Source organism: Hypanus sabinus, chromosome 10, assembly GCF_030144855.1.
Source record: "Hypanus sabinus isolate sHypSab1 chromosome 10, sHypSab1.hap1, whole genome shotgun sequence".
Lineage (NCBI taxonomy): Eukaryota > Metazoa > Chordata > Chondrichthyes > Myliobatiformes > Dasyatidae > Hypanus > Hypanus sabinus.
The window spans coordinates 110,387,359-110,414,165 of NC_082715.1; the positions used below are offsets into that span (position 1 = coordinate 110,387,359).

Here is a 26,807-nt window from a genome sequence, read left to right on the forward strand (position 1 = left end):
CATGAACTTCACTGTGTTCTTATTTATGAATCCAGTAGCTCTCCTGGGAGTACAAATAGTATGTTTGCAGGCAACATGAAAAGTGCTGGAGTCATGGGTATTAAAGAGAGTTGTCTAAAGGTACAGTGGGCTGTGGATTAGATGGAAAGTTGGGTGGATGGAATTTAGTCCAGACATACTCTCAGTGGCCACTTTATTGGGTAAACCTGCTTATTAATGCAAATATCTAATTAGCCAATCATGTGACAGTAACTCAATGCATAAAAGCATGCAGACTTCATCAAGAGGTTCAGTTGTTGTTCAGACCAAACATCAGAATGGGGAAGAAATGTGATCTAAGTGATTTTGACTGTGGAATGATAATTGGTGCCAGACAGGGTGGTTTGAGTATCTTAGAAATTGCTGCTCTTCTGGGATTTTCACGCATAACAGTCCCTAGAGTTTGCAGAGAATGGTGTGAAAAGCATCCAGTAAGTGGCAGTTTTGTGGGTGAAAATTCTTCGTTAATGAGAGAGGTCAGAGGAGAATAACAAGACTGGTTTAAGCTGACAAGAAGGACACAGCAACTCAAATAACCACATGTTACCACAGTGTTGTGTAGAAGAGAATCTATGAATGCACAACATGTTGAATCTTGAAATGGAAAGGCTACAGCAGCAGAGGAGCATACCGGGTTCCACTACTGTACCTATTAATGTGGCCACAGTGTGTATATGGGATATTGCATTTTGGGATGTCAAAAATGAACAGGGCGTAGACAGTAAATGGGAAGGATGTCAGGAGTGTTGATATACAGTTCATAGTTCCCTGAAAATGTTGACACAGGTGGCTGGTGTGGTCAGAAAAGACATTTGATGCCTTCATAAGCTAAGGTTTGAGCATTAGAGTTGGGACATCATATTGCAGTTGTACAAAATATTGGTTAGACTGCATTTAGAATATTGTGTACAGTTCTAGTCACCACATTATAGGAAGAATGTGGTAGCAATGGTGAGAATGAAATAGAGATTCAGTAAGATGTTGACTGGAATGGAAGGCTGGAGTTGTAAGAAGAGATTGGATAATCTCAGAGGTTGAGGGGCAACCTTATGGGTTTGAAATGAGAGAGAGGATTGGTAGCATTGGTTTGTAGGGTTGTTGGCCAAGCTTGGAGGTTAGATCGCAAATGTTTCATCACAAGTCAATGTACCATCATCAGTATGCAATTAAGTGTTGTTTCTGCCAAGTGCTCATGTGTATATTGGTCTGACTTATTGTTCTGATTGGTTAGCTATCATGCCAACTGGATAGCTGAGTGATCTCCATTAGCCCGTATCCTGGGTCATCTGTCGCTGTGATTGTCGGGTGCCTGTGACTCACCCTCAACCCCGATTCCGCAGACATATAGGTTCATAAATTGTGTTGTAATACTACCAGAAGACAAAGGACTCATGACTGTCAAGCTAGACAAAGCCAACTACATCAAAAAGGCCACAGCATTACTCAGAGACAGTACTACATATCAACCAATTGACAATATTGCAACCTGAATATTCGCCAGTCAGATCAACACAACCTTATGCAAGCTGAAAACCACACAGGAAATAACCAGACAGGAACATCTCAGAATGAAGGCAGATGATGTGAATATTGGAGAATTCTATGGACTACTGAAGCTCCACAAAGATGGCATTTCCCTGTGACCTATCATTTCATTACCTGGAACCCCAGCCTACAAACTGATGAAAGAACTGTGGAAACATACAACGGTTTTTGCAGAAGCTGCAGAACATCCAGCTGGACAACGATGATATTATGGTCTCATTCAATGCAACCGCACTCTTCATGTCAATCGACTATAATTTAGCAAAAGAAACCATACGCAAGCTACTTAAAAACCAACAGCAGACTACCCAGTCGATGAGACCCCAGAGTATATGCGGACTATTGAACTTTTACTTAACATCATACTTCAAATTTAGCGGACAACTCTACAAACAACTGAAAGGAACACTGATGAGATCTCCTTTATCTGGGCTCATCACAGAAGCTGTCCTGCAAACACTGGAGAGGACAATATTACCAATCGTCAAACCAAAACTATGGGTGTGCTATGTTGAAGTCACGTTTGTCATACTCAAACAAAACCAGATAAAAGAGATACAATACTGAATCAGCAATGTATTCAATGGTATTATTCTTACTGTGTGAGTTGAAGCAAATAATCAACACCCAGGAGGAGTGTGGATGGAAGTTTGGAAACAGGTTTGCAGGAAAAAAAACGAATACAGACCAAATCCTTAACTATCATCGCAATCACCTCAACTGCCACCAAGCTAAGTTGCACCCAAATGCGATTTAACCGAGTGGAAACACACTGCAGTAGTCCAGACCTAAAGATGAAAATCACTTTTTCAAAGTATTCACACACGATGACCATCCAAACAACTTCATCACAAGAAACAGCCTTCTAACTCCAAATGCATAGACATGAAAGAAGCTAACCCTACCATACATCAGGAATATTTCTGAAATGATGGTAACACTGCTTCAACCACAGCGAATAATGGTAGCACACAAATCCAGATTTCTCACCTCGAGACACAGAGATCCAACAGCTTACATGGAGAGAACAAATATCATATACCAACTCCAATGAGGAGCCTGCCCCAAACAATATGTAGGACAGACGGGAAAAACATTATCAATGTGAATGCATGAACATCAGCTAGCCGTAAGAACACATCATCATCTGTTACTCATCTCAGTACATGACAATCTAGAGGAACACAAGTTCATTTTGGAAACTATGAAAATCCTGGCAGCAGCACCAAGCAGGAAATCAAGAGAATTCTTTGAAGCCTGCTTCTCAATGGAAGGCTCTATTAACAAGCATAAAGAACTGGACACAATTTATACCCTAGTCCTACACACCTGCAGGATTAGGGCTGAGAGTGAGCCAAAAGAGGAACCAATACTCACAGCGATTGATAACCAGGGATATAGGCCAGTGGAGATCACTGAGGAACCAATGCTCATAGTGATCAATAACCAGGGAAATGGGATGTTGGAGATCACTGAGGAACTAATGCTCACAGCGATCGATAACCAGGGATACGGGCCAGTGGAGATCACTCGTCTATCTGGTTCGCTGGGACCCAGCAGAGGTGAGCAGCCAGCCCGATAGCCAACCAATCAGAGTACTGAGCTCGACCAATATAAATGTGAGCTCTCTGCAGAAACAACACTCAAGTTGTGCATTGATGATGTCACCTCGACTGGTGATGAAATGTTTGTGATCAAACCTTAAGGCTCTGTGTTTATAAAACTATGAGGAGCATAGACAAACATACTGAGAGTATTTTCCCAGGGCAGGTGAATCTATAATGGAGGGTGAGAGGGAAGAAATTTATAGAAGATTTGAGGGATAAAAGATGATGATGAATATCTTGAATATGCTATCAGAAGAGCTGGTGGAGGCTCTAGAATCTTGTTGGTGAAAATGCAGTCGCTATAAAATAAGTTTGATCTCAGGGCAAGGCTGCTGTGTCAGAGGCAGATCTCAGTTGTTTGTGGCACTGAAACTCAGTTAAATGTGGATACATTGGATGCAGTGATGTGACTGGAAGGTTTTATGATTTTCAGAATGGATGGAGCCGTGAACTCTGGTAAGGAAAGATGTGGCGGCATTTGCTGTTTAGTCAATTCTTGTTGGTATGCAGTCATTGGGGTTGTGTCAACTTCTTGTTCCCCTGACTTAGAACAACTAATGATTAAATGTAGACCTCGGGAGCTCTCATTTGTGATCCTGACCACAGTTTACATACCACCAGTGGCCGATTATAATCAAGCACTCACAAAACCACACTACGTTGTCTGTAACAAGAACCAGCTCATTCTGATGCATTTCAAATTGTAGTCAGCGACTTTAACCAGGCCCTGTCTGAAGAAAATCTTGCCTCATTATCACTAGCACATAATCTGTTGCACCAGAGATCCCAACACACTGGACCACTGCTACACTATGATAAGGAATGCCTATCGTTCCTTTCCGAAGCTGCATTTTGGCAAATCGGTCCATTTGTCTGTACTCCTGCTACCTGCATACAGGCAGAGCCTAAAGAGCAAGGCTGCAGAGATCAAGACAACTAAGATATGGTCACAAGAGGGAGAACTGTTACAGGATTGCCTTGAGTCAGTGCACTGGGCAGTGTTCAGGAACTCATCTGAGGACCTGAATGACTATACCAAGATCATCATAGACTTTATTAAAACAGCTCTAGGTGAGTGTGTCCCCACAAAATCGCTCAGGGTTTATCCCAATCAAAAGCCCTAGATAAAATCCAGAATTTTCTGAGAGCCAGATCAGAGGCATTCAAGTCTGGAGATGAAGAGTGCCACAAGAGATGCAGTTTGATCTTCGGAAAGCCATCTCTCAGGTGAAGTGGAGGTTCTGGACTAGACTGGAATCAATGAAGGATGCTCAATAGCAATGGCGGGGTTTGAATGCCCCATAACCTTCTACAAAGTTAAATCTTACGGCATAGTGGACAGCAGAGCTTCACTTCCTGATGAGCTCAGTACCTATACTCGTTTTGATCACCAGAACAGGGAGGAACCATCGTGCACCCCTATGTCTCCCGAAGATCCTGTGGTCTCAGTATCTGAAGATGATGAAGGTAGGTATCTAATTAGTCAGGGTATCAAGGGATATGGGGAAAAAGCCGGAAATTGGAACTAGATGGGAGAATAGTTTAGCTCGTGGTGGAGTGGTGGAATAGACTTGATGGGCTGAATGGCCTACTTCTGCTCCTTTGTCTTGTGATCTTGTGATGTGCAGGCTGCCTTCAAAAATGAGAATTAAAGGGAAGCATCTGGTCCAGACGGAGTACCTGGCTGAGTACTGAAGATCTGTGCTGACTGACTGGTGTGTTCACGGATACCTTCAACCTCTCACTCTGTCACTGTGTGGTACCCAACTGCTTCATGCAAGCTTCAGTTGTACCAGTGCCCAAGAAGAGCATGGTAACCTGTCCAGATGACTATCACCCAGTGGCACTTACAGTGCCTATAAAAAGTATTCACACCCTTAGAAGTTTTCATGTTTTATTGTTTTACAACACTGATTCATTGGCTTTTCTTGACACTGATCAACAGAAAAAGACTCTTACATGTCAAAGTGAAAACACATTTCTACCAATTGGTTTAAATTTATTACAATTATTAAGCAAAATAATTGATTTCATAATTACTCACCCCTTCAAGTCAGTATTTAGTGGTTGTACCTTTGGCAGCAAATGCAGCCTTGAGTCTGTGTGGATCGGTCTCTATCAGCTTTACACATCTGGACGTTGCAATTTTTCCACATTCTTCTTTACAAAACTGCTCAAGCTCTGTCAGATTGCTTGGGGATTGTGAGTGAACAGCCCTTTTCAAGTCTAGCCACAGATTCTTAATTGGATTGAGGTCTGGACTCTGACTTAGCTACTCGAGGGCATTAAATTTGTTGTTTTTAAGCCATTCCTATGTAGCTTTGGCTTTATGCTTGGAGTCATTGTCTTGCTGGAAAACAAATATTCTCCCAAGTCACAGTTCTCTTGCAGATTTTAGCAGGTTTTCCTCCAGGATTTCCCTGTATTTTGCTGTATTTACTTTACCCTCTATGTTCAGAAGTCTTCCAGAGCCTGTTGCAGTGAAGCATCCCCACAACATGATGCAGCCACCATCATTCTTCATGGTAGGGATGGTGTGTTTTTGATGATGTGTGGTGTTCGGATAATGCCCAACATAGCGTTTAGTCTGATGGCCAAAAAGCTCAATTTTGGTTTCGTCAGACCACAGAATCTTCTTCCAGCTGTGTTCAAAGTCTCCCACATGCCTTCTGGGAAACTCTAGCTGAGACTTGATGCTCATTATTTATTGTTATTTATTTATTACCTGCATTTGCACAGTTTGTTTAGTTTACAGTTGCTTTCAATATATTTGCATCCTTCTTTAAGTAAAGGGACTAGTACTGTGCACTGTCTTTTAGTCTCACAAATGAAAAATACATCTAAAGCATAACCTCCCTAAATATGTATTCTGTGCTCTTAGCAATAAACAATAATGATCTCTGAGCTTTCTTCCTTACTAACTACATCTATGTATATACAGCATAACCCTTCTGTGAATTAATTATGAGGATATCAGATTGCTCTGTGACTCATAGCTCTTCAATCTATCACTGTTTAGTGTATTCTATTTTGATTTTTGTGTCATAACACATAGCTTCACATTTGCCATATTCTCCAGCATTTTCCATATTGTCTTAAAGTACCTATTGGCTACTTAACTTACCTACAACCTTTAATTATCCCTTTCAGATTTCCAGCTTCTGCTGTTGTTTAATTTTCAATATTATTCCATTGAAGCCTCTTTATATAACAACCCGCTTATTTATGTTATCAGCAAACTTAGTGACTGTAATTATGTTGTTTTATTTCAAATGATTTATATGAATTGTGGAACTTCTGCCTCAAATTTTAAGTCACTATGCTCTATCTGGAACATCATGAAGTGCTTCTGGGATGAAAGGACAGAGAATAGGAGCCATAAACAAAGGAGAATTAAATATAACTAAACTATGTTCTTTTCAGAGCTGGTTTGATGAGCTATGGAGGAAGTTTGAAACATATTCATCAGGAGAACGTTTATTTGGATTGCCTATTCAAGATTATGAAATACTGCAGAAAAATAAGTAAGTTGGACTTCCCAAAAGAACCAATTGTATTTTATTGGTACATGACGGATTTATTAGTATTTGAAATGCCTCTCTGAGTAAAGAAGCCAAGAGTACCTTCTATACAAAAAAAAAACAGGGACAAGAACTATAGAGTTACAGATTGGAGGAATCAGGGGCAAAAAAGAGTAAGATGCTGGGGGAATTCAGCTGGTCAGGCAGCATCTGTGGAGGGAGTTGAACAATTAATGTTTTAAGTTGAAACCAGATTAAGGGTTTCATGAAACATTAATTGTTCAATTCCCTCTGCAGATGCTGCCTGACCAGCTGGAACTTATTTGGAGCTTCCATGTCAACATGTCCTCTGATGCACAAATGTTCACATCTTGTTGCTAATAATATCTTAAGAGCATGCCATTATCACTGAAGAAAATGAAGAGACGAGCAAGGTTCAAGGAGTGCAGTCGTGAGATAGAATTGGATCAAGGTTGAAGCATGTTCAAAGAGGAGTTGGAGACGGTGTTGGAGCTAATGAAGCAGAGAAAAGAGTGGGTGGAGGAGAGGCAGGTTCGGGGCCTGTCCACTTGCATCGAGAGTGAGGTTGGATCAATCTAAGTGATGGGTCGATTTGGAAAGGTTGAGTATGGGCTGGAACATGGCAGTGGGGTCCAGGCCCAGAGTGTATCATTGCGGCAGGGCCCGGGTCCTAGTGCGGAGGTTGAACCTGGTACTTAGACAATTTTAGAGCTGGCCAGATGGACTGAAAAGGCACAGTGTTGGGACTGGAGGTGAGTGTTGGGATCGGTTCTGTGCTGTGATGTTTACTCTGCTTTCCTTGGTGCTGAGGCTTTGCCCTACTCCGGCTGCTCCAGGTTTCATGCCTGAGAGCTTCACCACAGTTTCCCAGCCATGTGAAGAGCTGAGACCAACACTATGAGCTTAGTGTGGCTGCTCCAGGATTCGGGTCGAGAGGCTCAGTTTCATTCTGAAAGCTGTTGCTTGCTTTCATTATTTGCATGGTTTTTTTCACTCTCTCTGCACATTGTGTGTTCTTTTTTTTATAAAATTGGGTTATTTTTGGTTTCTTGTTTTGTGGCTGCCCGGAAACAGAAGAATCTTGAGGTTGTGTTATTTATACATACCTTGATAATTAATGTACTTTGAAATTTGAACAATGAACTTTGGATAATTATATTCAGAGGTTGTTTTTCAGCCAGGGTATGTGATTAATCATACCTCGGTAATTTGGAATTACTGCAGTTCATTTGTACATATCACAAGTCTAAACAATTACGGTAGCTCATCAGTGCCATGCGATCACCAATTAAGGTTCAATTCCTGCTGCTGTCTGTAAGAAATTTGTGCATTCTCCCCATGACCGCATGGGCATCCTCTGGAGCTCCGGTCTCCTCCCACATTTCAGAAAGGTGTAGTTAGGATTAGTAAGTTCTGGGCATACAGCTTGTGTTTGTGAGATGTAAATTAAATTATTGAACAGGATTTGCACCATGGTCCCATAATTTTACTTAAGTGTGAAGATTTGAAGAAAGGATGAAAAGTTAACCTTTTGCTCTTTGACTCCATTGTTTACTTTTCAGAAAGGAGCTGGGACTTCTGCAGAAATTGTATGGTCTTTACGATGCAGTGATGCATAAAATTAATGGTTACTATGACATTCTGTGGAATGAACTAGACATTGAGAAGATTAATGCTGAGCTTTTGGAGTTTCAGAACAGGTAAATGATTTTAACTCTCACATATTAGCCAACTAATTCTAAGCTATCAACAAAAAGTCAGTGTGTTTAGGCTTGGCTTGCTTAAGACTTTGGTAGCACCATGAACTCTGAATTACCAGTTATTCCAATTAATCATTTGATTTGCGGAGGGCTATTTCAAGTGCAAAGGGACAATCTTGAATGAGGTTGGAAGTGATATCAGATACACAGCAACTCTGGCAGGGACTGCAAGACATTACTTCCCACAAAGCGAAACTCAATAGTATGAATGGCAGTGATGCTTCACTACCAGATGTACTCAATGCCTGCTTTGAAAGGGAGAACGCAACTACAGCGGTGAAAATCCCTGCTGCACCTGATGACCCTGTGATCTCTGTCTCAGAGGCTGATCTTACTCTGTCTTTAAAGAGAGTGATCTCTCACAAGGCAGAAGGTCCCGATGGAATACCTGGTATGGCTCTGAAAACCAATGCCAACCAACCTTTCACTGCTATGGGAAAAAGTTTCCACATACTTTAAAAAGGCAACAATTATACCAGTGCCAAAGAAGAATAATGTTGTCTGCCTTAACGACTATCGCCTGGTAGCACTCACATTGACAGTGATGAAATGCTTTGGAAGGTTGGTTATGACTAGACTGAACTCCTGCCTCAGCAAGGACCTAGACCCATTGCAATTTGCCTATCACCACAATAGGTCAACGGCAGACGCAATCTCCATGGCTCTTCACATGGCATTTTGACCAGCTGGACAACACAAGCACCTCCATCAGGATGCTGTTCATCGACTATAGCTCAGTAATTAATACCATCATTCCCACAATCCTGATAGAGAAGTTTCAGAAAGAGGGCCTCTGTACCTACCTCTGTAATTGGATCCTTGACTTCCTAACTGGAAGACCACAGTCTGTGCAGATTGGTGATAACATATCCTCTTTGCTGACAATCAACACTGGCACACCTCAGGGGTGTGTGCTTAGCACTGCTTTTTGTATACACTCTTTGTATACACATGACTGTGTGGCTAGGCATAGCTCAAACACCGTCTACAAATTTGCTGACGATCCAGTTCAGTAGAATCTCAGGTGGTGACGAGAGGGTGTACAGGAGTGAGATATGCCAACTAGTGGAGTGAAGCCGCAGCAACAACTGACACTCAACGTCAGTAAGATGAAAGAGCTGATTGTGGACTTACGGAAGGGTAAGATGAAGGAACACATACCAATCCTCACAGAGGGGTCAGAAGTGGAGAGATTGAACAGCTTCAGTTTCCTGGGTGTCAAGATCTCTAAGGATCTAACCTGGTCCCAACATATTGATGTAGTCATAAAGAAGGCAAGACAGCGGCTATACTTTATTAGGAGTTTGAAGCGATTTGGCATGTCAACAAATACACTCAAAAACTTCTATAGTTGTACTGTGGAGAGCATTCTGACAGGCTCATCGCTGTCTGGTACGGAACGGCTACTGCACAGGACTGGAAGAAGCTGCAGAAGGTTGTAAATCTAGTTAGCTCCATCTTGGGCACTAGTCTGCTAAGTACCCAGGACATCCTTAGGGAGCAGTGTCTCAGAAAGGCAGCGTCCGTTATTAAAGACCCAGGGCATGCCCTTTTCTCCTTGTTACCATCAGGTAGGAAGTACAGAAGCCTGAAGGCACACACTCAGTGATTCAGGAACAGCTTCTTCCCCTCTGCCATCTGATTCCTCAATGGACATTGAAGCTTTGAACACTACCTTACTTTTAAAAAAATATACAGTATTTCTGTTTTTGCACATTTTTAAATAATCTCTTCAATATAAGTAACTGATTTACTTGTTTGTTTATTATGTTTTATTGTATTATTATTATTTTTTCTCTCTCTGCTAGATTATGCTAGATATTGAACTGATGCTGCTAAGTTAACAGATTTCACATCACATGTCAGTGATAATAAACCTGATTCTGATTCTGAAACAAACATGAGGAAATCAGCAGATGCTGGAAATTCAAGCAACACAGACAAAATGCTGGTGGAACACAGCAGGCCAGACAGCATCTATAGGGAGAAGCACTGTTGACATTTTGGGCTGAGACCCTTCCTGATGAAGGGACTCGGTCTGATTCTGAAAATACGGTTAACTCACTATTTAAGTTGTTACACAGTAGTAGAACAAATATCACAGAAAATCCAACAAATGTCATTGGAGAGTGGAAATCAGAACCTGGGGAGTTTCACTGGACTGTCTGAATGGGAGCCCAGTGAGTTTCACTGGACTGTCTGAATGGGAGCCCAGTGAGTTTCACTGGACTGTCTGAATGGGAGCCCAGTGAGTTTCACTGGACTGTCTGAATGGGAGCCCAGTGAGTTTCACTGGACTGTCTGAATGGGAGCCCAGTGAGTTTCACAGGACTGTCTGAATGGGAGCCCAGTGAGTTTCACAGGACTGTCTGAATGGGAGCCCAGTGAGTTTCACAGGACTGTGAATGGGAGCCCAGTGAGTTTCACTGGACTGTCTGAATGGGAGCCCAGTGAGTTTCACTGGACTGTCTGAATGGGAGCCCAGTGAGTTTCACTGGACTGTCAGAATGGGAGGCAAGTGAGTTTCACAGGTCTGTCTGAATGGGAGCCCAGTGAGTTTCACAGGAATGTCTGAATGGGAGCCCAGTGAGTTTCACAGGTCTGTCTGAATGGGAGCCCAGTGAGTTTCACAGGACTGTCTGAATGGGAGCCCAGTGAGTTTCACTCGACTGTCTGAATGGGAGCCCAGTGAGTTTCACAGGACTGTGAATGGGAGCCCAGTGAGTTTCACAGGACTTTCTGAATGGGAGCCCAGTGAGTTTCACAGGACTGTCTGAATGGGAGCCCAGTGAGTTTCACAGGACTGTGAATGGGAGCCCAGTGAGTTTCACTGGACTGTCTGAATGGGAGCCCAGTGAGTTTCACTGGACTGTCTGAATGGGAGCCCAGTGAGTTTCACAGGACTGTCTGAATGGGAGCCCAGTGAGTTTCACTCGACTGTCTGAATGGGAGCCCAGTGAGTTTCACAGGACTGTGAATGGGAGCCCAGTGTGTTTCACAGGACTTTCTGAATGGGAGCCCAGTGAGTTTCACTGGACTGTCTGAATATGAGCCCAGTGAGTTTCACAGGACTGTGAATGGGAGCCCAGTGAGTTTCACTGGACTGTCTGAATGGGAGCCCAGTGAGTTTCACTGGACTGTGAATGGGAGCCCAGTGAGTTTCACTGGACTGTCTGAATGGGAGCCCAGTGAGTTTCACTGGACTGTCTGAATGGGAGCCCAGTGAGTTTCACTGGACTGTCAGAATGGGAGGCAAGTGAGTTTCACAGGTCTGTCTGAATGGGAGCCCAGTGAGTTTCACAGGACTGTCTGAATGGGAGCCCAGTGAGTTTCACAGGACTGTGAATGGGAGCCCAGTGAGTTTCACTGGACTGTCTGAATGGGAGCCCAGTGAGTTTCACTGGACTGTCTGAATGGGAGCCCAGTGAGTTTCACTGGACTGTCAGAATGGGAGGCAAGTGAGTTTCACAGGTCTGTCTGAATGGGAGCCCAGTGAGTTTCACAGGACTGTCTGAATGGGAGCCCAGTGAGTTTCACAGGTCTGTCTGAATGGGAGCCCAGTGAGTTTCACAGGACTGTCTGAATGGGAGCCCAGTGAGTTTCACTCGACTGTCTGAATGGGAGCCCAGTGAGTTTCACAGGACTTTCTGAATGGGAGCCCAGTGAGTTTCACAGGACTGTCTGAATGGGAGCCCAGTGAGTTTCACAGGACTGTGAATGGGAGCCCAGTGAGTTTCACTGGACTGTCTGAATGGGAGCCCAGTGAGTTTCACTGGACTGTCTGAATGGGAGCCCAGTGAGTTTCACTGGACTGTCAGAATGGGAGGCAAGTGAGTTTCACAGGTCTGTCTGAATGGGAGCCCAGTGAGTTTCACAGGACTGTCTGAATGGGAGCCCAGTGAGTTTCACAGGTCTGTCTGAATGGGAGCCCAGTGAGTTTCACAGGACTGTCTGAATGGGAGCCCAGTGAGTTTCACTCGACTGTCTGAATGGGAGCCCAGTGAGTTTCACAGGACTGTGAATGGGAGCCCAGTGAGTTTCACAGGACTTTCTGAATGGGAGCCCAGTGAGTTTCACTGGACTGTCTGAATGGGAGCCCAGTGAGTTTCACAGGACTGTGAATGGGAGCCCAGTGAGTTTCACTGGACTGTCTGAATGGGAGCCCAGTGAGTTTCACTGGACTGTCTGAATGGGAGCCCAGTGAGTTTCACAGGACTGTGAATGGGAGCCCAGTGAGTTTCACTGGACAGTCTGAATGGGAGCCCAGTGAGTTTCACTGGACTCTCTGAATGGGAGCCCAGTGAGTTTCACTGGACTGTCAGAATGGGAGGCAAGTGAGTTTCACAGGTCTGTCTGAATGGGAGCCCAGTGAGTTTCACAGGACTGTCTGAATGGGAGCCCAGTGAGTTTCACAGGTCTGTCTGAATGGGAGCCCAGTGAGTTTCACAGGACTGTCTGAATGGGAGCCCAGTGAGTTTCACAGGACTGTGAATGGGAGCCCAGTGAGTTTCACAGGACTTTCTGAATGGGAGCCCAGTGAGTTTCACAGGACTGTCTGAATGGGAGCCCAGTGAGTTTCACAGGACTGTGAATGGGAGCCCAGTGAGTTTCACTGGACTGTCTGAATGGGAGCCCAGTGAGTTTCACTGGACAGTCTGAATGGGAGCCCAGTGAGTTTCACTGGACTGTCAGAATGGGAGGCAAGTGAGTTTCACAGGTCTGTCTGAATGGGAGCCCAGTGAGTTTCACAGGACTGTCTGAATGGGAGCCCAGTGAGTTTCACAGGTCTGTCTGAATGGGAGCCCAGTGAGTTGCACAGGACTGTCTGAATGGGAGCCCAGTGAGTTTCACTGGACTGTCTGAATGGGAGCCCAGTGAGTTTCACAGGACTGTGAATGGGAGCCCAGTGAGTTTCACAGGACTTTCTGAATGGGAGCCCAGTGAGTTTCACAGGACTGTCTGAATGGGAGCCCAGTGAGTTTCACAGGACTGTGAATGGGAGCCCAGTGAGTTTCACAGGACTGTGAATGGGAGCCCAGTGAGTTTCACTGGACTGTCTGAATGGGAGCCCAGTGAGTTTCACTGGACTGTCTGAATGGGAGCCCAGTGAGTTTCACTGGACTGTGAATGGGAGCCCAGTGAGTTTCACTGGACTGTCTGAATGGGAGCCCAGTGAGTTTCACTGGACTGTCTGAATGGGAGCCCAGTGAGTTTCACTGGACTGTCTGAATGGGAGGCAAGTGAGTTTCACAGGACTGTCTGAATGTGAGCCCAGTGAGTTTCACAGGACTGTCTGAATGGGAGCCCAGTGAGTTTCACAGGTCTGTCTGAATGGGAGCCCAGTGAGTTTCACAGGACTGTCTGAATGGGAGCCCAGTGAGTTTCACAGGACTGTGAATGGGAGCCCAGTGAGTTTCACAGGACTTTCTGAATGGGAGCCCAGTGAGTTTCACAGGACTGTCTGAATGGGAGCCCAGTGAGTTTCAAAGGACTGTGAATGGGAGCCCAGTGAGTTTCACTGGACTGTCTGAATGGGAGCCCAGTGAGTTTCACTGGACAGTCTGAATGGGAGCCCAGTGAGTTTCACTGGACTGTCAGAATGGGAGGCAAGTGAGTTTCACAGGTCTGTCTGAATGGGAGCCCAGTGAGTTTCACAGGACTGTCTGAATGGGAGCCCAGTGAGTTTCACAGGTCTGTCTGAATGGGAGCCCAGTGAGTTTCACAGGACTGTCTGAATGGGAGCCCAGTGAGTTTCACTCGACTGTCTGAATGGGAGCCCAGTGAGTTTCACAGGACTGTGAATGGGAGCCCAGTGTGTTTCACAGGACTTTCTGAATGGGAGCCCAGTGAGTTTCACTGGACTGTCTGAATATGAGCCCAGTGAGTTTCACAGGACTGTGAATGGGAGCCCAGTGAGTTTCACTGGACTGTCTGAATGGGAGCCCAGTGAGTTTCACTGGACTGTCAGAATGGGAGGCAAGTGAGTTTCACAGGTCTGTCTGAATGGGAGGCAAGTGAGTTTCACAGGACTGTGAATGGGAGCCCAGTGAGTTTCACAGGACTTTCTGAATGGGAGCCCAGTGAGTTTCACAGGACTGTCTGAATGGGAGCCCAGTGAGTTTCACAGGACTGTGAATGGGAGCCCAGTGAGTTTAACAGGACTGTCTGAATGGGAGCCCAGTGAGTTTCACAGGACTGTCTGAATGGGAGCCCAGTGAGTTTCACAGGACTGTCTGAATGGGAGCCCAGTGAGTTTCACTGGACTGTCTGAATGGGAGCCCAGTGAGTTTCACTGGACTGTCTGAATGGGAGCCCAGTGAGTTTCACTGGACTGTCAGAATGGGAGGCAAGTGAGTTTCACAGGTCTGTCTGAATGGGAGCCCAGTGAGTTTCACAGGACTGTCTGCATGGGAGCCCAGTGAGTTTCACAGGTCTGTCTGAATGGGAGCCCAGTGAGTTTCACAGGACTGTCTGAATGGGAGCCCAGTGAGTTTCACTCGACTGTCTGAATGGGAGCCCAGTGAGTTTCACTCGACTGTCTGAATGGGAGCCCAGTGAGTTTCACAGGACTGTGAATGGGAGCCCAGTGAGTTTCACAGGACTTTCTGAATGGGAGCCCAGTGAGTTTCACAGGACTGTCTGAATGGGAGCCCAGTGAGTTTCACAGGACTGTGAATGGGAGCCCAGTGAGTTTAACAGGACTGTCTGAATGGGAGCCCAGTGAGTTTCACAGGACTGTCTGAATGGGAGCCCAGTGAGTTTCACAGGACTGTCTGAATGGGAGCCCAGTGAGTTTCACAGGACTGTGAATGGGAGCCCAGTGAGTTTCACTGGACTGTCTGAATGGGAGCCCAGTGAGTTTCACTGGACTGTCTGAATGGGAGCCCAGTGAGTTTCACTGGACTGTCAGAATGGGAGGCAAGTGAGTTTCACAGGTCTGTCTGAATGGGAGCCCAGTGAGTTTCACAGGACTGTCTGCATGGGAGCCCAGTGAGTTTCACAGGTCTGTCTGAATGGGAGCCCAGTGAGTTTCACAGGACTGTCTGAATGGGAGGCAAGTGAGTTTCACAGGTCTGTCTGAATGGGAGCCCAGTGAGTTTCACAGGACTGTCTGAATGGGAGCCCAGTGAGTTTCACAGGTCTGTCTGAATGGGAGCCCAGTGAGTTTCACAGGACTGTCTGAATGGGAGCCCAGTGAGTTTCACAGGACTGTCTGAATGGGAGCCCAGTGAGTTTCACTCGACTGTCTGAATGGGAGCCCAGTGAGTTTCACAGGACTGTGAATGGGAGCCCAGTGTGTTTCACAGGACTTTCTGAATGGGAGCCCAGTGAGTTTCACTGGACTGTCTGAATATGAGCCCAGTGAGTTTCACAGGACTGTGAATGGGAGCCCAGTGAGTTTCACTGGACTGTCTGAATGGGAGCCCAGTGAGTTTCACTGGACTGTCAGAATGGGAGGCAAGTGAGATTCACAGGTCTGTCTGAATGGGAGCCCAGTGAGTTTCACAGGACTGTCTGAATGGGAGCCCAGTGAGTTTAACAGGACTGTCTGAATGGGAGCCCAGTGAGTTTCACAGGACTGTCTGAATGGGAGCCCAGTGAGTTTCACAGGACTGTCTGAATGGGAGCCCAGTGAGTTTCACAGGACTGTGAATGGGAGCCCAGTGAGTTTCACTGGACTGTCTGAATGGGAGCCCAGTGAGTTTCACTGGACTGTCTGAATGGGAGCCCAGTGAGTTTCACTGGACTGTCAGAATGGGAGGCAAGTGAGTTTCACAGGTCTGTCTGAATGGGAGCCCAGTGAGTTTCACAGGACTGTCTGAATGGGAGCCCAGTGAGTTTAACAGGACTGTCTGAATGGGAGCCCAGTGAGTTTCACTGGACTGTCTGAATATGAGCCCAGTGAGTTTCACAGGACTGTGAATGGGAGCCCAGTGAGTTTCACTGGACTGTCTGAATGGGAGCCCAGTGAGTTTCACTGGACTGTCAGAATGGGAGGCAAGTGAGTTTCACAGGTCTGTCTGAATGGGAGCCCAGTGAGTTTCACAGGACTGTCTGAATGGGAGCCCAGTGAGTTTAACAGGACTGTCTGAATGGGAGCCCAGTGAGTTTCACAGGACAGTCTGAATGGGAGCCCAGTGAGTTTCACAGGACTGTCTGAATGGGAGCCCAGTGAGTTTCACAGGACTGTGAATGGGAGCCCAGTGAGTTTCACTGGACTGTCTGAATGGGAGCCCAGTGAGTTTCACTGGACTGTCTGAATGGGAGCCCAGTGAGTTTCACTGGACTGTCTGAATGGGAGCCCAGTGAGTTTCACTGGACTGTCAGAATGGGAGGCAAGTGAGTTTCACAGGTCTGTCTGAATGGGAGCCCAGTGAGTTTCACAGGACTGTCTGAATGGGAGCCCAGTGAGTTTCACAGGTCTGTCTGAATGGGAGCCCAGTGAGTTTCACAGGACTGTCTGAATGGGAGCCCAGTGAGTTTCACTCGACTGTCTGAATGGGAGCCCAGTGAGTTTCACAGGACTGTGAATGGGAGCCCAGTGAGTTTCACAGGACTTTCTGAATGGGAGCCCAGTGAGTTTCACAGGACTGTCTGAATGGGAGCCCAGTGAGTTTCACAGGACTGTGAATGGGAGCCCAGTGAGTTTCACTGGACTGTCTGAATGGGAGCCCAGTGAGTTTCACTGGACTGTCTGAATGGGAGCCCAGTGAGTTTCACAGGACTGTCTGAATGGGAGCCCAGTGAGTTTCACAGGACTGTGAATGGGAGCCCAGTGAGTTTAACAGGACTGTCTGAATGGGAGCCCAGTGAGTTTCACAGGACTGTCTGAATGGGAGCCCAGTGAGTTTCACAGGACTGTCTGAATGGGAGCCCAGTGAGTTTCACAGGACTGTGAATGGGAGCCCAGTGAGTTTCACTGGACTGTCTGAATGGGAGCCCAGTGAGTTTCACTGGACTGTCTGAATGGGAGCCCAGTGAGTTTCACTGGACTGTCAGAATGGGAGGCAAGTGAGTTTCACAGGTCTGTCTGAATGGGAGCCCAGTGAGTTTCACAGGACTGTCTGCATGGGAGCCCAGTGAGTTTCACAGGTCTGTCTGAATGGGAGCCCAGTGAGTTTCACAGGACTGTCTGAATGGGAGCCCAGTGAGTTTCACTCGACTGTCTGAATGGGAGCCCAGTGAGTTTCACAGGACTGTGAATGGGAGCCCAGTGTGTTTCACAGGACTTTCTGAATGGGAGCCCAGTGAGTTTCACTGGACTGTCTGAATATGAGCCCAGTGAGTTTCACAGCACTGTGAATGGGAGCCCAGTGAGTTTCACTGGACTGTCTGAATGGGAGCCCAGTGAGTTTAACAGGACTGTCTGAATGGGAGCCCAGTGAGTTTCACAGGACTGTCTGAATGGGAGCCCAGTGAGTTTCACAGGACTGTCTGAATGGGAGCCCAGTGAGTTTCACAGGACTGTGAATGGGAGCCCAGTGAGTTTCACTGGACTGTGAATGGGAGCCCAGTGAGTTTCACAGGACTTTCTGAATGGGAGCCCAGTGAGTTTCACAGGACTGTCTGAATGGGAGCCCAGTGAGTTTCACAGGACTGTGAATGGGAGCCCAGTGAGTTTCACTGGACTGTCTGAATGGGAGCCCAGTGAGTTTCACTGGACTGTCTGAATGGGAGCCCAGTGAGTTTCACAGGACTGTGAATGGGAGCCCAGTTAGTTTCACTGGACTGTCTGAATGGGAGCCCAGTGAGTTTCACTGGACTGTCTGAATGGGAGCCCAGTGAGTTTCACTGGACTGTCAGAATGGGAGGCAAGTGAGTTTCACAGGTCTGTCTGAATGGGAGCCCAGTGAGTTTCACAGGACTGTCTGAATGGGAGCCCAGTGAGTTTAACAGGACTGTCTGAATGGGAGCCCAGTGAGTTTCACAGGACTGTCTGAATGGGAGCCCAGTGAGTTTCACAGGACTGTCTGAATGGGAGCCCAGTGAGTTTCACAGGACTGTGAATGGGAGCCCAGTGAGTTTCACTGGACTGTCTGAATGGGAGCCCAGTGAGTTTCACTGGACTGTCTGAATGGGAGCCCAGTGAGTTTCACTGGACTGTCAGAATGGGAGGCAAATGAGTTTCACAGGTCTGTCTGAATGGGAGCCCAGTGAGTTTTACAGGACTGTCTGAATGGGAGCCCAGTGAGTTTCACAGGTCTGTCTGAATGGGAGCCCAGTGAGTTTCACAGGACTGTCTGAATGGGAGCCCAGTGAGTTTCACTCGACTGTCTGAATGGGAGCCCAGTGAGTTTCACAGGACTGTGAATGGGAGCCCAGTGAGTTTCACAGGACTTTCTGAATGGGAGCCCAGTGAGTTTCATAGGACTGTCTGAATGGGAGCCCAGTGAGTTTCACAGGACTGTGAATGGGAGCCCAGTGAGTTTAACAGGACTGTCTGAATGGGAGCCCAGTGAGTTTCACAGGACTGTCTGAATGGGAGCCCAGTGAGTTTCACAGGACTGTCTGAATGGGAGCCCAGTGAGTTTCACAGGACTGTGAATGGGAGCCCAGTGAGTTTCACTGGACTGTCTGAATGGGAGCCCAGTGAGTTTCACTGGACTGTCTGAATGGGAGCCCAGTGAGTTTCACTGGACTGTCAGAATGGGAGGCAAGTGAGTTTCACAGGTCTGTCTGAATGGGAGCCCAGTGAGTTTCACAGGACTGTCTGCATGGGAGCCCAGTGAGTTTCACAGGTCTGTCTGAATGGGAGCCCAGTGAGTTTCACAGGACTGTCTGAATGGGAGCCCAGTGAGTTTCACAGGACTGTGAATGGGAGCCCAGTGTGTTTCACAGGACTTTCTGAATGGGAGCCCAGTGAGTTTCACTGGACTGTCTGAATATGAGCCCAGTGAGTTTCACTGGACTGTCTGAATGGGAGCCCAGTGAGTTTCACAGGACTGTGAATGGGAGCCCAGTGTGTTTCACAGGACTTTCTGAATGGGAGCCCAGTGAGTTTCACTGGACTGTCTGAATATGAGCCCAGTGAGTTTCACAGCACTGTGAATGGGAGCCCAGTGAGTTTCACTGGACTGTCTGAATGGGAGCCCAGTGAGTTTAACAGGACTGTCTGAATGGGAGCCCAGTGAGTTTCACTGGACCGTCAGAATGGGAGGCAAGTGAGTTTCACAGGTCTGTCTGAATGGGAGCCCAGTGAGTTTCACAGGACTGTCTGAATGGGAGCCCAGTGAGTTTAACAGGACTGTCTGAATGGGAGCCCAGTGAGTTTCACAGGACTGTCTGAATGGGAGCCCAGTGAGTTTCACAGGACTGTCTGAATGGGAGCCCAGTGAGTTTCACAGGACTGTGAATGGGAGCCCAGTGAGTTTCACTGGACTGTCTGAATGGGAGCCCAGTGAGTTTCACTGGACTGTCTGAATGGGAGCCCAGTGAGTTTCACTGAACTGTCAGAATGGGAGGCAAGTGAGTTTCACAGGTCTGTCTGAATGGGAGCCCAGTGAGTTTCAGAGGACTGTCTGAATGGGAGCCCAGTGAGTTTCACAGGTCTGTCTGAATGGGAGCCCAGTGAGTTTCACTCGACTGTCTGAATGGGAGCCCAGTGAGTTTCACAGGTCTGTGAATGGGAGCCCAGTGAGTTTCACAGGACTTTCTGAATGGGAGCCCAGTGAGTTTCACAGGACTGTCTGAATGGGAGCCCAGTGAGTTTCACAGGACTGTGAATGGGAGCCCAGTGAGTTTAACAGGACTGTCTGAATGGGAGCCCAGTGAGTTTCACAGGACTGTGAATGGGAGCCCAGTGAGTTTCACAGGACTGTCTGAATGGGAGCCCAGTGAGTTTCACTGGACTGTCTGAATGGGAGCCCAGTGAGTTTCACTGGACTGTCAGAATGGGAGGCAAGTGAGTTTCACAGGTCTGTCTGAATGGGAGCCCAGTGAGTTTCACAGGACTGTCTGAATGGGAGCCCAGTGAGTTTAACAGGACTGTCTGAATGGGAGCCCAGTGAGTTTCACTGGACTGTCTGAATGGGAGCCCAGTGAGTTTCACTGGACTGTCAGAATGGGAGGCAAGTGAGTTTCACAGGTCTGTCTGAATGGGAGCCCAGTGAGTTTCACAGGACTGTGAATGGGAGCCCAGTGAGTTTCACAGGACTGTCTGAATGGGAGCCCAGTGAGTTTCACAGGACTGTCTGAATGGGAGCCCAGTGAGTTTCACAGGACTGTGAATGGGAGCCCAGTGAGTTTCACTGGACTGTCTGAATGGGAGCCCAGTGAGTTTCACTGGACTGTCTGAATGGGAGCCCAGTGAGTTTCACTGAACTGTCAGAATGGGAGGCAAGTGAGTTTCACAGGTCTGTCTGAATGGGAGCCCAGTGAGTTTCACAGGACTGTCTGAATGGGAGCCCAGTGAGTTTCACAGGTCTGTCTGAATGGGAGCCCAGTGAGTTTCACTCGACTGTCTGAATGGGAGCCCAGTGAGTTTCACTCGACTGTCTGAATGGGAGCCCAGTGAGTTTCACAGGTCTGTGAATGGGAGCCCAGTGAGTTTCACAGGACTTTCTGAATGGGAGCCCAGTGAGTTTCACAGGACTGTCTGAATGGGAGCCCAGTGAGTTTCACAGGACTGTGAATGGGAGCCCAGTGAGTTTAACAGGACTGTCTGAATGGGAGCCCAGTGAGTTTCACAGGACTGTGAATGGGAGCCCAGTGAGTTTCACAGGACTGTCTGAATGGGAGCCCAGTGAGTTTCACTGGACTGTCTGAATGGGAGCCCAGTGAGTTTCACTGGACTGTCAGAATGGGAGGCAAGTGAGTTTCACAGGTCTGTCTGAATGGGAGCCCAGTGAGTTTCACAGGACTGTCTGAATGGGAGCCCAGTGAGTTTAACAGGACTGTCTGAATGGGAGCCCAGTGAGTTTCACAGGACTTTCTGAATGGGAGCCCAGTGAGTTTCACTGGACTGTCTGAATATGAGCCCAGTGAGTTTCACAGGACTGTGAATGGGAGCCCAGTGAGTTTCACTGGACTGTCTGAATGGGAGCCCAGTGAGTTTCACTGGACTGTCAGAATGGGAGGCAAGTGAGTTTCACAGGTCTGTCTGAATGGGAGCCCAGTGAGTTCCACAGGACTGTCTGAATGGGAGCCCATTGAGTTTAACAGGACTGTCTGAATGGGAGCCCAGTGAGTTTCACAGGACAGTCTGAATGGGAGCCCAGTGAGTTTCACAGGACTGTCTGAATGGGAGCCCAGTGAGTTTCACAGGACTGTGAATGGGAGCCCAGTGAGTTTCACTGGACTGTCTGAATGGGAGCCCAGTGAGTTTCACTGGACTGTCTGAATGGGAGCCCAGTGAGTTTCACTGGACTGTCAGAATGGGAGGCAAGTGAGTTTCACAGGTCTGTCTGAATGGGAGCCCAGTGAGTTTCACAGGACAGTCTGAATGGGAGCCCAGTGAGTTTCACAGGACTGTCCGAATGGGAGCCCAGTGAGTTTCACAGGACTGTGAATGGGAGCCCAGTGAGTTTCACAGGACTGTCTGAATGGGAGCCCAGTGAGTTTCACTGGACTGTCTGAATGGGAGCCCAGTGAGTTTCACAGGACTGTGAATGGGAGCCCAGTGAGTTTCACAGGACTGTCTGAATGGGAGCCCAGTGAGTTTCACTGGACTGTCTGAATGGGAGCCCAGTGAGTTTCACTGGACTGTCTGAATGGGAGCCCAGTGAGTTTCACTGGACTGTCTGAATGGGAGCCCAGTGAGTTTCACTGGACTGTCTGAATGGGAGCCCAGTGAGTTTCACAGGACTGTGAATGGGAGCCCAGTGAGTTTCACAGGACTGTGAATGGGAGCCCAGTGAGATTCACAGGACTGTGAATGGGAGCCCAGTGAGTTTCACAGGACTGTGAATGGGAGCCCAGTGAGTTTCACAGGTCTGTCTGAATGGGAGCCCAGTGAGTTTCACTCGACTGTCTGAATGGGAGCCCAGTGAGTTTCACAGGACTGTCTGAATGGGAGCCCAGTGAGTTTCACTCGACTGTCTGAATGGGAGCCCAGTGAGTTTGACAGGACTGTGAATGGGAGCCCAGTGAGTTTCACAGGACTTTCTGAATGGGAGCCCAGTGAGTTTCACAGGACTGTCTGAATGGGAGCCCAGTGAGTTTCACAGGACTGTGAATGGGAGCCCAGTGAGTTTCACTGGACTGTCTGAATGGGAGCCCAGTGAGTTTCACTGGACTGTCTGAATGGGAGCCCAGTGAGTTTCACTGGACTGTCAGAATGGGAGGCAAGTGAGTTTCACAGGTCTGTCTGAATGGGAGCCCAGTGAGTTTCACAGGACTGTCTGAATGGGAGCCCAGTAAGTTTCACTCGACTGTCTGAATGGGAGCCCAGTGAGTTTCACAGGACTGTGAATGGGAGCCCAGTGTGTTTCACAGGACTTTCTGAATGGGAGCCCAGTGAGTTTCACTGGACTGTCTGAATATGAGCCCAGTGAGTTTCACAGGACTGTGAATGGGAGCCCAGTGAGTTTCACTGGACTGTCTGAATGGGAGCCCAGTGAGTTTCACTGGACTGTCAGAATGGGAGGCAAGTGAGTTTCACAGGTCTGTCTGAATGGGAGCCCAGTGAGTTTCACAGGACTGTCTGAATGGGAGCCCAGTGAGTTTCACAGGACTGTCTGAATGGGAGCCCAGTGAGTTTCACTGGACTGTCTGAATGGGAGCCCAGTGAGTTTCACTGGACTGTCTGAATGGGAGCCCAGTGAGTTTCACAGGACTGTGAATGGGAGCCCAGTGAGTTTCACAGGACTGTGAATGGGAGCCCAGTGAGATTCACAGGACTGTGAATGGGAGCCCAGTGAGTTTCACAGGACTGTGAATGGGAGCCCAGTGAGTTTCACTGGACTGTCTGAATGGGAGCCCAGTGAGTTTCACTGGACTGTCTGAATGGGAGCCCAGTGAGTATCACAGGACTGTCTGAATGGGAGCCCAGTGAGTTTCACAGGACTGTCTGAATGGGAGCCCAGTGAGTTTCACAGGACTGTCTGAATGGGAGCCCAGTGAGTTTCACAGGACTGTCTGAATGGGAGCCCAGTGAGTTTCACAGGACTGTCTGAATGGGAGCCCAGTGAGTTTCACAGGACTGTCTGAATGGGAGCCCAGTGTGTTTCACAGGACTGTCTGAATGGGAGCCCAGTGAGTTTCACAGGACTGTCTGAATGGGAGCCCAGTGAGTTTCACAGGACTGTGAATGGGAGCCCAGTGAGTTTCACTGGACTGTCTGAATGGGAGCCCAGTGAGTTTGACTGGACTGTGAATGGGAGCCCAGTGAGTTTCACTGGACTGTCTGAATGGGAGCCCAGTGAGTTTCACTGGACTGTCTGAATGGGAGCCCAGTGAGTTTCACTGGACTGTCAGAATGGGAGGCAAGTGAGTTTCACAGGTCTGTCTGAATGGGAGCCCAGTGAGTTTCACAGGACTGTCTGAATGGGAGCCCAGTGAGTTTCACAGGACTGTGAATGGGAGCCCAGTGTGTTTCACAGGACTTTCTGAATGGGAGCCCAGTGAGTTTCACTGGACTGTCTGAATATGAGCCCAGTGAGTTTCACTGGACTGTCTGAATGGGAGCCCAGTGAGTTTCACAGGACTGTGAATGGGAGCCCAGTGTGTTTCACAGGACTTTCTGAATGGGAGCCCAGTGAGTTTCACTGGACTGTCTGAATATGAGCCCAGTGAGTTTCACAGCACTGTGAATGGGAGCCCAGTGAGTTTCACTGGACTGTCTGAATGGGAGCCCAGTGAGTTTAACAGGACTGTCTGAATGGGAGCCCAGTGAGTTTCACTGGACCGTCAGAATGGGAGGCAAGTGAGTTTCACAGGTCTGTCTGAATGGGAGCCCAGTGAGTTTCACAGGACTGTCTGAATGGGAGCCCAGTGAGTTTAACAGGACTGTCTGAATGGGAGCCCAGTGAGTTTCACAGGACTGTCTGAATGGGAGCCCAGTGAGTTTCACAGGACTGTCTGAATGGGAGCCCAGTGAGTTTCACAGGACTGTGAATGGGAGCCCAGTGAGTTTCACTGGACTGTCTGAATGGGAGCCCAGTGAGTTTCACTGGACTGTCTGAATGGGAGCCCAGTGAGTTTCACTGGACTGTCAGAATGGGAGGCAAGTGAGTTTCACAGGTCTGTCTGAATGGGAGCCCAGTGAGTTTCACAGGACTGTCTGAATGGGAGCCCAGTGAGTTTCACAGGTCTGTCTGAATGGGAGCCCAGTGAGTTTCACTCGACTGTCTGAATGGGAGCCCAGTGAGTTTCACAGGTCTGTGAATGGGAGCCCAGTGAGTTTCACAGGACTTTCTGAATGGGAGCCCAGTGAGTTTCACAGGACTGTCTGAATGGGAGCCCAGTGAGTTTCACAGGACTGTGAATGGGAGCCCAGTGAGTTTAACAGGACTGTCTGAATGGGAGCCCAGTGAGTTTCACAGGACTGTGAATGGGAGCCCAGTGAGTTTCACTGGACTGTCTGAATGGGAGCCCAGTGAGTTTCACTGGACTGTGAATGGGAGCCCAGTGAGTTTCACTGGACTGTCTGAATGGGAGCCCAGTGAGTTTCACTGGACTGTCTGAATGGGAGCCCAGTGAGTTTCACTGGACTGTCAGAATGGGAGGCAAGTGAGTTTCACAGGTCTGTCTGAATGGGAGCCCAGTGAGTTTCACAGGACTGTCTGAATGGGAGCCCAGTGAGTTTCACAGGACTGTGAATGGGAGCCCAGTGTGTTTCACAGGACTTTCTGAATGGGAGCCCAGTGAGTTTCACTGGACTGTCTGAATATGAGCCCAGTGAGTTTCACTGGACTGTCTGAATGGGAGCCCAGTGAGTTTCACAGGACTGTGAATGGGAGCCCAGTGTGTTTCACAGGACTTTCTGAATGGGAGCCCAGTGAGTTTCACTGGACTGTCTGAATATGAGCCCAGTGAGTTTCACAGCACTGTGAATGGGAGCCCAGTGAGTTTCACTGGACTGTCTGAATGGGAGCCCAGTGAGTTTAACAGGACTGTCTGAATGGGAGCCCAGTGAGTTTCACTGGACCGTCAGAATGGGAGGCAAGTGAGTTTCACAGGTCTGTCTGAATGGGAGCCCAGTGAGTTTCACAGGACTGTCTGAATGGGAGCCCAGTGAGTTTAACAGGACTGTCTGAATGGGAGCCCAGTGAGTTTCTCAGGACTGTCTGAATGGGAGCCCAGTGAGTTTCACAGGACTGTCTGAATGGGAGCCCAGTGAGTTTCACAGGACTGTGAATGGGAGCCCAGTGAGTTTCACTGGACTGTCTGAATGGGAGCCCAGTGAGTTTCACTGGACTGTCTGAATGGGAGGCAAGTGAGTTTCACAGGTCTGTCTGAATGGGAGCCCAGTGAGTTTCACAGGACTGTCTGAATGGGAGCCCAGTGAGTTTCACAGGTCTGTCTGAATGGGAGCCCAGTGAGTTTCACTCGACTGTCTGAATGGGAGCCCAGTGAGTTTCACAGGTCTGTGAATGGGAGCCCAGTGAGTTTCACAGGACTTTCTGAATGGGAGCCCAGTGAGTTTCACAGGACTGTCTGAATGGGAGCCCAGTGAGTTTCACAGGACTGTGAATGGGAGCCCAGTGAGTTTAACAGGACTGTCTGAATGGGAGCCCAGTGAGTTTCACAGGACTGTGAATGGGAGCCCAGTGAGTTTCACAGGACTGTCTGAATGGGAGCCCAGTGAGTTTCACTGGACTGTCTGAATGGGAGCCCAGTGAGTTTCACTGGACTGTCAGAATGGGAGGCAAGTGAGTTTCACAGGTCTGTCTGAATGGGAGCCCAGTGAGTTTCACAGGACTGTCTGAATGGGAGCCCAGTGAGTTTAACAGGACTGTCTGAATGGGAGCCCAGTGAGTTTCACAGGACTTTCTGAATGGGAGCCCAGTGAGTTTCACTGGACTGTCTGAATATGAGCCCAGTGAGTTTCACAGGACTGTGAATGGGAGCCCAGTGAGTTTCACAGGTCTGTCTGAATGGGAGCCCAGTGAGTTTCACAGGACTGTCTGAATGGGAGCCCAGTGAGTTTAACAGGACTGTCTGAATGGGAGCCCAGTGAGTTTCACAGGACAGTCTGAATGGGAGCCCAGTGAGTTTCACAGGACTGTCTGAATGGGAGCCCAGTGAGTTTCACAGGACTGTGAATGGGAGCCCAGTGAGTTTCACTGGACTGTCTGAATGGGAGCCCAGTGAGTTTCACTGGACTGTCAGAATGGGAGGCAAGTGAGTTTCACAGGTCTGTCTGAATGGGAGCC

At 48.0% G+C, this 26,807-nt stretch overlaps 1 protein-coding gene across 1 annotated transcript in view; it reads left to right on the plus strand.

Annotated features, from left to right (window-relative positions):
• Positions 1–26,807, plus strand: part of LOC132401347 (dynein axonemal heavy chain 8-like) — a 674,688-nt gene that overhangs the window by 221,177 nt on the left and 426,704 nt on the right. Inside the window, exons 31-32 of the mRNA XM_059983476.1 lie at positions 6,615–6,715; positions 8,296–8,433. Coding sequence (XP_059839459.1) covers positions 6,615–6,715; positions 8,296–8,433 — 239 coding nt within the window. The remainder of the gene's footprint in view (positions 1–6,614; positions 6,716–8,295; positions 8,434–26,807) is intronic.